Here is a 10,556-nt window from a genome sequence, read left to right on the forward strand (position 1 = left end):
GCAGATGCCTGGATCCGTGGGATACGGGAGGACCAGAGCCTGGGTCCGTGGGATAGTGGGGGGCAGATGCCTGGATCCGTGGGATACAGGGGGACCGGAGCCTGGGTCCGTGGGATACGGGAGGGCAGATGCCTGGATCCGTGGGATGGGGGGGACCGGAGCTGGGGCCCGTGGGATACGAGGGAGCGCCCCAGACACCTTGGACCGTGGGATACGGGGTGGGATATGGGGAGGGGGGGGTCCCGGCCACATGGGTCTGTGGGATATGGGGGGTCCTGGATGCCTGGGTCTGTGGGATACGAGGGGTCCCCAACACCTTGGACCGTGGGATACGGGGAGGGGGGTCCCCACACCTTGGACTGTGGGATATGGGGAGGGGGTTCCCAGACACCTGGGTCCATGGGATACGGGGAGGGGGGTCCCCGACACCCAAATCCTCACCGTGTTGGAGCCGTTTCACCTCCTTTATTGTGCGTTGCCTTCGCTACAGTCACGACCCCAAAATCCCGTGAAATCAACCTGAAACTGGGCACCCCATCCCCCCCCGCCCATATCAGCCCCACCCTGACACCGTGGGGACACCCCATAACCTGGTGGGGTCTCCCTGTCACCCGGGGGGTGCCCCAAAACTGTGCCTTCCTCCCCAAACCTGGGCCTCCTCCCCTTGTGCCACCACCCTGTGTGCCATCTTGGGGGTCCTCAAGGTGCCCATGGGGGGGTCCCTGGCCTCATTTTCATCATCACAAAAAGCCTCAACATCTAGATGAGGTCCCTAGGGTCCTCAAGCAGGTCTCCAAGATCTTCATGGGGGTCCCCAAGTCCTTATGGGGGGCTCCCCATCTCCCCTGCCTTGTCTTCGTCATCAAAAAGAGCCTCAACATGTAGAGGAGACCCCCAAGGTCCTCATGGGGCTCCCACACCTCCCTGGCCTCATCTTCATCATCGAAAAAGGCCTTAACATCTAGAAGACGACCCCAAGGTCCTCAAGGGGGTCCCTGAGGTCCCCACAGGGTCCCTCAACCTCCACGTCCTCTTTATCTTCATCTAAGGAGTCTCCAAAGTCGCTATAGTCCTGCAGTGTGTCCCCAAAATTAATGGGTCTCAAGGTCTTACGAGAGGTCCCTTGACCTCCATGTCCTCATCTAAGGGGTCCCCTACACCCACAGAGGGGTCCCCAAGAAGGTCCACCATGACCTTAAAGTCCACAAAGTCCTCCCTAAGGTCCCTGTGGAGGTTCCTGAAGGTGCCCTCCATCTCCACAAGGTCCCTGAAGGTATCTCCAAGATCTCAGAGAGCTCTCCTGACCTCTTTGTCCCTGTCATCTCTGTCTAAAGGATCCCCAACAGCCACAAAGGGATCCTCCAGGGTGTCCCCAAGCTCTTAGAAAGGTCCCCTGACCTCCATGTCCTCCTGATTTTCATCTAAGGGGTCCCCAAGACCCATAAAAGGGCCCATAAGGTCTTAGAGGAGTCCTCTGACCTCCATCTAAGGGGTCCCCAGCATCCGGAGGGGTCCCCGAGGGTGCCCCCAAGGTCTTAGAGAGGTCCCTGACCTCCATGTCCTCTTGTCTTCATCCAAGGGGTCCCCAACACCCATGCAGTCGTTCCCCAAGGTCCTGCTGGGGGTCTCCAAGGTCCTAGAGAGGTCCCTGAACTCCATGTCCTCCTCGTTATCATCTACAGGGTCCCCAACACCCATGCAGTGGTCCCCAAGATCCCCAAAAGGGGTCCCCAAGGTCCTGCTGGTGGTCCCCTAGGTCTTAGAGAGGCCCCTTGACCTCCATGTCCATATCATCTTCACCTAAGGGGTCCCCAACATCCATAGAGGCGTTCCCAAGGTCCTCATAAGGGACCCCAAAGTCATCCCCCAGGTCCCCGGGGTCCCCATTAATGTCTCCAGGGGGTCGCAGCAGGGGGTCGCCCCCACCCCATGGCTCCCCCATATCAAGGTGGGGTTGGGCCCCCTGGGGCGCCACAGCAGCCATCAAGGCCCGGGCCAGGCGAGGGGGACACCGGGCCAGCCGGGCCACCCGAACCAAGCGAGGGGCCACGTTGTGGGGCGGCCCCCCCAAAATGGCCTGGGCGGCCCGGGTGGCCAACGGGGCGCAACCCCACCGCTCGGCCAAGGCCCAGAGGGCACCGGGGGAGGCGGTGATGGCGGTGGCCATGACACCCTCAAAGCCGTCCACCAGGTAACGGCGTGCCAAGGCAATGGCAGCGCCGGCGGCGGCGGGGGACACGGGGGGGGACAGGAGGGGACACCCGTCCCTGGGGCGGCCCCGGCAGCCATGGACAAAATGGAGGAGGAGGAGGAGAGGGCGGCGGGGGGCACAGCCCAAGGCCACCGCTGCCTGGCGGGCCTCGGCGAAGGCCCCCCCCAACATGGCTCCCAAGACAGGGGACCCCTGGGTCAGGGCCGCCCGGGCCACTGGCACCCCGGGGTGGGCGCCATTGGGGAGGAGGAGGAGGTCGTGGGGGGTCTGGGCATAGGGACACGCTGGGCACACAGGGGGATGGGTGGCTGGGGGGGTTGGGGATGCTTGGGGGGCTGGAGAGGGTGGCGGAGATGGGTTGGAAGAGCTTGGGGATGCTTGGGGACAGGGGTTGGAAGAGCTTGGGGAGGCTTGGGGACAGGGAGATGGTTGGGGACATGGGTTGGAGGAGCTTGGGGACGTCTGGGGGCACGGGGATGGTGGTGATGGGTTGGAAGAGCTTGGGGATGCTTGGGGACATGGGTTGGTAGAGCTTGGGGACGCTTGGGGACAGGGAGATGGTTGGGGACATGGGTTGGAGGAGCTTGGGGATGTCTGGGGGCACGGGGATGGTGGTGATGGGTTGGAAGAGCTTGGGGATGCTTGGGGACGTGGGTTGGAGGAGCTTGGGGAGGCTTGGGGACAGGGGTTGGAGGAGCTTGGGGAGGCTTGAGGACAGGGAGATGGTTGGGGACGTCGGTTGGAGGACACTGGGGACACCCGGGGACATGGGGATGGTTGGGGACAAGGGTCAAGAGGGTTTGGGGACACCTGGGGACATGGGGACAGTTGGGGACATGGGTTGGAGGGCCTCAGAGACACCCGGGGACATAAGTTGGGGAGGTTTGAGGACAGTGGAGGAGAAGAGAATAGCAGAGGACATTTAGGGGGTCTTGGGGCCACTTGGGAATGGAGGTTGGGAGGGTTTGGGGACAGCTGGGGACAAGATGATGCTCGGGGACGTTTAGCAGGCCTTGGGGACACTTGGGGACAGGGGGGCCCTGGGGAAAATGAGTCCGGAGATACTTGGGGACATGGGGACACAGGGGACAGCAGGGGTGGGGGGTAGAGGGTCACAGGGGACAGGGGGCATGGGGACCCTGTGGGTCCCCACGAGTCATCAGTGTCCCCAAGTCCATCCACGTGTCCCCACGGGTCCCCATGTCCATCGGTGCACTGTGGTGCATCCCCAATGTCACCGTGTCCATCCACAGGAGAGGTTGCGTGGCCATCCATGTGTCCCCAGGTGTCCTCTGCATCCCCAAAGCTGTCTGGCTGTCCCCACGGGTCCTTGAGGTCCTTGTGTCGGTCCAGAGGTCTCTGCAGGTCACCGTTCACCCCGAGGGCGTCACCACCGTCCCCACGTCTGTCCGCTTGTCCCCACAGGTCCTCGGCATCCCCATGTCCCCACGGGTCCTCGGTGTCTCCGTGCACCTGCGGGTCCCCCGTGTCCCCAAGAACACCAGTGAGTCCATGGGCCTTCCCAGTGTCCCCCCACGGGTCTCCACCTGGATGTCCCCAAGGGATCCCTGATGTCCCCGACATCCTCATACATCTGTCCCCATGAGTCCCTAACCATCCCAATGTCCCCAACCATGTCGTCAGTGTCCCTACAGGTCCCCAACGATCCCCAGTGTCCCCGACCACATCCTCCATGTCCCCATCCACGTCCCTGATGGCCCATCGCGTGTCCCCAGCACCTCGTCACACGTCCCCAGCACCCCACGGGGCTGTACCTGCAGGTCCTCGGCATTGGCGTGTCCCAGCGTCTCCTCGCTGTCCCCCGCCGTGTCCCCGATGTCCCCCGGTGTGTCCCCAGCACGTCCCCGCAGGAGGGTGATGGCATCGGCAGCGTAGAGGGCGAAGGCTGGGGGGGGCTCGTAGGGGGACGCGGGGCCCCGGGCCACCGCCGAGAGCAGCAGGGCCACCGCTCCCCCTCCCCACAGCAGCCCCCGCGCCGGGGACGCCGGCCTGCACATGCCAAGGACACGCGTCACGCCAGCGTCACGGCAGAGGGATGCCGAAGGTCACGCTGACACCACACCAGCGCCAACGGTCGTACCAACACCACGGGTCGCGCCAACGTGACAACAATGACTCGAGTCACGGCAACGAGGTGGGTGATGCCGCCAACGTGCGTCACGCCAATGACGTGGGTCATACCAACGTGACACCAACACTGTGGGTCGCACCAACGTGACACCAAGACCATGGGTCCTGGCAGTGACGTGGGTCACGGCAACGTGACGCCAACGCTGTAGGCCATGCCAACGTGACGCCAATGTCACGGGTCGCGCCAACGCTGTGGGTCACGGCAAAATGACGCCAACGTGACGCCAACGTCATGGGTCACACCAACGCTGTGGGTCACGGCAACATGATGCCAATGTCATGGGTCACGGCAACATAACGCCAACGTGACGCCAACGTCATGGGTCACACCAACGCTGTGGGTCACGGCAACATGACGCCAAGATGACACCAATGTCATGGGTCATGCCAACGCTGTGGGTCATGCCATTGGGTGATGCCAATGATGTCACGGCAACACGTGGGGGATGCTATAGGGTCTGGGGCCACCCCTCACCCCTGGGGACATTGGGCTGCACATGACAATGACATTAACGACATGCCGATGACGTGAGGGGGCACAAAGAGAGAATGTATAGGAAATCTATAGGCAGATCTATAGGGGAAGTATAGGGCTACAGGTACGAAATCTGTATGAAACCTACAGGGCTGCCTGAGGCAGCATAGGGGACTAACCCCTATGGATGCATAGGGGACTAACAAGGCTGCTTATGGGGCAGCTATAGGGAACCTATGGGGCTGCCTGTGGGAGTTCTGCCCTATAGGTCACCTATAGACTTGGGCACTGGGGATCCACAGAGGATTTACAGGGGCTCTATGGGGCCAGCAATAGATCTATAGGGAATTATTGCACTCGCTGTGGGGCACTCAGAGGCAGCCTACAGAATAGCTGCAGGGTTTGCCATGGGGAATCTATAGGAAATATTTATGAAATGGGCTACAGTGGATCTACGGGGCCACCTATAGAGAATATATAATAGATGCACTGCCTCAGCTAAAGAAATCTGTGCTGAGCACCTATATGGGATCTCCAGGCTGTTTCTGGGACCCCATACGGATCCTATGAGTCTCTATAGAGGCTCTATAAGGACCGGAGACAAGGGAGCAAGCGGGAATCCGCGAGGGAACCGCCGAGGTGGGTTATGGGGCCGGTTCTGGAGGGCCACGGGGGCTATGGGGGGGCACAGGGGCTCTATAGGGGACATATAAGGCTCTATAGATGATGTATTGGGCTCTATAAATGATGTATTGAGCTCTATAGAGCATTGACAGGCCCGGGGAACACACGACAGATCTCCCGGGTGAGTTATAAGGCTGGTTCTGGGGCACTATAGCGACACTACAAAGTCTGTATAGAAAACATATAGAGCTCTATAGGGAACACATAAAGCACTATAGGTGATGTATTGGGCTCTATAGAGCACTGACGGGCCCGCGTGCGGGGGAGCGCAAGAGGGACGAGTTATGGGGCTGGTTCTGGGGCGCTACAGGGACATTATGGAGCCTGTATAGGGGACATACAGAGCTCTATAGGGGACATACGGGCTCAGCTGGAGAGGAATGTATGAGAGATCCCCCAGGTGAGTTACGGGGGGGCCACGGGGGCTAGAGTTACGGGCCAGTTCTGGGGGGCCACGGGGGCTAGAGGGATGGCGTAGCAGGGAAGCTACAGGGGCTCTATAGGGGTGCTATAGGGTGCGTACCTGGCGAGCAGGGGTAGGGCGGTGGCGCAGGCCAGGCGGGCCGGGGGGGCCCCGCAGCGCAGCATGTGGGTCAGCAGCCCCACGCCGAAGGGGGCTGCCGCCGCCGCCGCCAGGTTGCGCAGGAGACCCTCACCTGGGGGGGACACGGGGACATATAGGTCCATGGGGGGGGTCAGGTCCATAGGATCCCACTATGGATCCCACCTCCTCCCCCCTGCCGCCCAGGAGACCCAAAACAGCACCCAGGACCCCCAAAAGCCCCCCCCAGCGACGCCTGCAGACCTCCAGCAATCCTCCAGAGACTCCAAGGACCCCTAAAGACCCCCCCAGGGACCCCCAAAGCCCCCCCAGGGACAACTGGGGACCCCACTAAAGATCACTCAGGACCCCCCAGTAGTCCCGAAAAGGCCACTCAGGACCCCTCGGGGACCTCCAGTTGCCCCCCAGGGACACCCAAAGACTACCCAGGATCTCCAGGGACCCCTGGAGACCCCCAAAATCCACCACGGACCTCCAGAGACACCCAATAATCCCCCAAGGACTACTCAGGGACCCCCAACAGCCCACTGAGGATGCCTCAGAGATCCCTAAAGGCCACCCAGGACCCCTGTGGGACTCCCAGCAGCCCCCCCAGAGACCCCCAAAGGCTACTCAGTACCCCCCGGGGACCCCCCATAGTCCCCCAGGAACCCCTGGGGACCCCCAAAGGCCAACAAGGACCCCCAAAGGACCCCCCAGGAGCCTCAAAGGCCAGCCATGACTCCTGTGGATCCCACCTAGCCCCCCCAAGACCCCCCCAAACTCACCCAACTCCTTCAGGCGTGCCTGGCGGGGGTGGGGGGGGGCGGCCGGACGCCTGGGTCCCCCCGGCCGCGAGAGCTCCTCGGCCTGGGGGGGGGCGAGGCCGAGGACCAGCCAGGAGCGGAGCAGGGAGGGGACGTAAGCCCGGACCAACGCCCCCAAAAAAGCAGGGTGCCCCGTCAGGCGCTGCAGCACCCGGGCAGCCCGGGGGGCCGGGGCAGCGACCCCCGTCAGGTAACGGAGGAGCCCCGAAACGACGGGGGCAGAGGCCAGGGCTCGGCTGGGCTCATCGGCGGCTGCTAAGCGCCCCAAAAGCAGGAGAGCGGGGGCTTCGGGGAGCCAGGGGTCCCCCTCGCCCACCCCCCGGGGCAGGGCCAGGGCCCCCATGGGGGGCAGGCGGCGGCGGGGGGGCGAGGGGCAGTGGGAGGGGGCGGTGGAGGACGGGGGGGAGGGCGGTGGGGAGGCAGCTTCAGAGAGGAGCCAGGACCTGGGGGGAGAAATGGGGGGGCTCAGCAGTTTGGGCGGGGGGACAGGGACAGCCCCGGACCCCCAGGGTGTCACCAAGGGACAGCCCGGACCCTCTCCCCACCCCCAAGGGTAATGCCAGGGCTGCCCCTCCCCACCGGCCACCCCAGGTCCCAAAGACCCCCAGAGATCCCCCTCAACGACCTCAAGGGACCCCCACGGACACCCCAGAGGTGCCAAAGCCCTCCACACCCCCCCCCAAAAAGCCTGTCCGTCTGTCCGTCCCCCCACTCACTTGAGTCCCTGAAAGCTCCCGGCGGCCGCCCCGGCCCCGGGTGGACCAGGAAGCTCCCGGGGGAGATCGCATGATGCGGCGGCTTCATCCTCCTCCTCTTCGTCTTCCTCCTCGTCCTCCTCTTCCTCTTCCTCCTCCTCCTCGTCGGCCCGAGCCCGCAGGACGTTGGCGAGCAGCGGGACAAGGCCCCGGGCTTCCATGGCCGCCAACGCCTCCTGGTCGTAGGCGAAGGCGGCCAAAGCCAGTAGGACGCGGGGACGCCAGGGCCGGGCGCGGGGCTCGGCCAGGAGCCGCAGGAGCAGCCCCAGCCCGCCGGCCGCCCGTACCCGCGCCCGGTTAACGGCTTCCCGGCACAGCAGGCAGAGCGCCCGGACGGCTACAGTGGCTCCGGCGACATTGGGGGACGCCAACGCCCTCCTCACCTCCTCGGCCACCGCCTCCACCGCCCCGGCGGCCCCCAGGGCGGGCCGGAGCGGGGCGCGGGCGCAGGCGTTGGCGATGGCTCCCAGGGCGGGTTGGCGGTGGTCCCGCTTGGCGTGGGCGGCCAGGGCGGCCAAGGCAGGCAAAGCCGGGGCCACGTCGTCGGCCGAGGGGCCAGGGCCGTCGGTGAGACCCCGCAGGGCTCGGGCGACGGCCGGGCAGGCAGGGTGGGTCGGGGAGAGGGAGGCCAGGCGGGAGGCCAAGGCTCGGACAGCCCCGGCTCGGCCCAGGGCCCGGCGGGGGGCCGGGGCGGCCCCCAAGATGCGGAGGGCACGGGCAGCGCTGTGGAGGCACTCGGGGGTGCCGCAGGAGGCGGCCAGGGACACCAGGAGGGGGCCGGCACCTGCAAGGGGGGGACAGAGTTAAGGGGGTGCGGAGCCTCGGGGACATGGGGACCGCCAGGGGACACCCCCGGTGCTCCCCGGGATGAGAAAGCCACGTTCCCCCCACCTTTGGGGATGTACGAGTGCGTTAGGGGACAGGGTGGGGACGTCCCGCTACCCGCAGCGATGAGAAATGCATCGAGGGACACGTTGGGGACACCCTCTGGGGACACGGGACTCATCAGGGGACACCCCCTGGACATCCCAGCAGCCAGAGCGACGAGAAAGCCACCAAGGGACTCGTCGGGGATGGGTTGGGGACCCCTGGGGACATCACAAATACCTGTGGGACCCCAAAAACACACAAGAGATCCCCCAAGGGACTGTGGGGACACCCAAAGGTCCCCCATGGGGGACCTCATGGACAGCCAAGGGACCCCAAAAACACAGAAGAGACCCCCCAAGGGACCCCGAGAACACCTAGGGGACCTCAAGGACAGCCAAGGGACCCCCCAAAACACAGAAGAGACCCCCCAAGGGACCATGGGGACACTCAAAGGACCCCGAGAACACCTCGGGGACCTCATGGACAACCAAGTGACCCCCAAAAGCACTTAACGGGACCCCTGGGGACCTCAGGGACACCCTAGTAACCCACCAAGGGACCCCTGCGGACCTCGGGGACCCCCGAGGGGCCCCCAAGGACACCCAGGGCCACTGGGGGACCCCTGCTCACCAGCGTCGAGGACGTCGCGGGCGCCGTCGGGCTCCAGGGCCAGGTTGGCGAGGGTGCGGGCCACCCGGTTCTGCACGCTCTCCGGCCCCGGCGAGGACAGCAGGGCCACTGCGGGGGCAGAGGGCAGAGGTCACCGCTGGGGACAGGGGGACACCCTCAGGGACAGGGCATGGGGCTCCGGGCTGTCCCACTCCCCCTATGGGGGGGTCTGGGCTGTCCCACTCCGCTATGGGGGTGTCCTGGGCTGTCCCATTCCCCTATGGGGGGGTCCGGACCCATTCCCGGTATGAGAGGGGCTCCGGGCTGTCCCACTCCGCTATGGGGGGGTCCTGGGCTGTCCCATTTCCCTATGGGGGGGTCCGGACCCATTCCCGGTATGAGAGGGGCTCCGGGCTGTCCCACTCCCCTATGGGGGGGTCCCAGGCTGTCCCATTCCCTTATGGGGGGCTCTGGGCTGTACCATTCCCTGGGGGGTGGGGGGGAGCCGCCCCGTCCCCCCCAGCAGCTCCCGGCGCCGGCACTCACCCAGGCGGGGGACGCCGCCGAGGCGCCGGGCCTGGCGGCGGCAGCCGGGCTCGGTGCAGCAGTTCCCGAGGACGCTGAGAGCCAGGTCGAGGGTGCGGCGGGGCCGCTCGGGCCCCAGCAGCTCCAGCAGCGGCCCCAGCCCGCCCCGCTCCCGGAACCGAGCGGCGCCTCCCGGCCGCCGCGTGTGGCGGGTCCGCAGCGCCAGCAGCGCCCGGGCCAGCCCCGGCTCGGCCGCCGCCCGCACCGCCTCCACGCACCAGCCCAGCGGCTCCGACATGGCGGCGCCCGGCCCGGGCCCGGCCCGGCGGCCGGCGGGGCAGAGGGAGGGCGGATGGACGGTGGCCGGGAGAAGGAGAGCCCGCGCGCCGCGGGGCACGACGGGAAACGGAGTCTGCCCCTGGGCGGGAAGCAGGGCGCGGGACTACAGCTCCCAGGACGCACCGCGGCGGCGCCCGACGGGCGGAGCGGGGCATGACGGGAAGCGGAGTCCGGGAGCGGGAGCAGCCCCTCCGTGGTTGCCCTATACTGGGAGCACTGGTGACCCTACACTGGGAGTATTGGGAGCACTGGTGACCCTACGCTGGGAGCATTGGGTGTGCCTGTGGCCCCATACTGGGAGCACTGGGTGCACGGGTGACCGCTACACTGGGAGCACTGGTCAATCTATACTGGGAGCAGTGGGTGTGCCTGTGGCCCCATACTGGGAGCACTGGTCAACCTATACTGGGAGCAGTGGATGCGCTGGTGGCCCCATACTGGGAACACTGGTGAACGCAACACCGGGAGTACTGGGTGCACTGATGACCCCCATACTGGGAGCACTGGTGACCCCCACACTGGGAACATTGCTCACCCCATACTGGGAGCATTGGGTGCACTGGTGACC

The 10,556-nt window shown here is 65.4% G+C and overlaps 1 protein-coding gene across 2 annotated transcripts; it reads right to left on the reverse strand.

The window, feature by feature from the left end:
* Window positions 1–398: 398 nt before the first annotated feature.
* Window positions 399–9,987, reverse strand: LOC142074613 (uncharacterized). Of its 2 annotated transcripts, XM_075135333.1 has the most exons (7): window positions 9,671–9,987; window positions 9,146–9,253; window positions 7,607–8,429; window positions 6,852–7,333; window positions 6,046–6,178; window positions 3,988–4,222; window positions 399–3,685 (listed from the first exon to the last, which is right to left on the reverse strand). In XM_075135333.1, exons 1-7 carry the CDS (start codon window positions 9,945–9,947, stop codon window positions 1,760–1,762), a joined length of 3,984 nt encoding a protein of 1,327 aa, XP_074991434.1. In that variant the 5' UTR covers window positions 9,948–9,987; the 3' UTR covers window positions 399–1,759. The 2 variants fall into 2 exon arrangements, with proteins under 2 accessions (XP_074991434.1, XP_074991433.1); XM_075135332.1 differs by lacking the exons at window positions 9,146–9,253; window positions 9,671–9,987 and adding an exon at window positions 8,588–8,666 and having other exon boundaries at window positions 403–3,685.
* Window positions 9,988–10,556: the final 569 nt, after the last annotated feature.

The sequence above is a fragment of the Calonectris borealis genome, chromosome 39, assembly GCF_964195595.1.
Source record: "Calonectris borealis chromosome 39, bCalBor7.hap1.2, whole genome shotgun sequence".
Classification (NCBI taxonomy): Eukaryota; Metazoa; Chordata; class Aves; order Procellariiformes; family Procellariidae; genus Calonectris; species Calonectris borealis.

What these genes read in the sequence shown, in the direction of transcription:
- LOC142074613 (XM_075135333.1), bottom strand. Translation starts at nt 9,947, where the DNA reads ATGTCGGAGCCGCTGGGCTGGTGCGTGGAGGCGGTGCGGGCGGCGGCC. An exon ending in CGGCGGCGTCCCCCGCCTGG is followed by an intron (nt 9,254 to 9,670) that starts GTGAGTGCCGGC and finishes CTGCCCCCGCAG; the next exon opens with TGGCCCTGCTGTCCTCGCCG. An exon ending in GGGAGCTTTCAGGGACTCAA is followed by an intron (nt 7,334 to 7,606) that starts GTGAGTGGGGGG and finishes TTCTCCCCCCAG; the next exon opens with GTCCTGGCTCCTCTCTGAAG.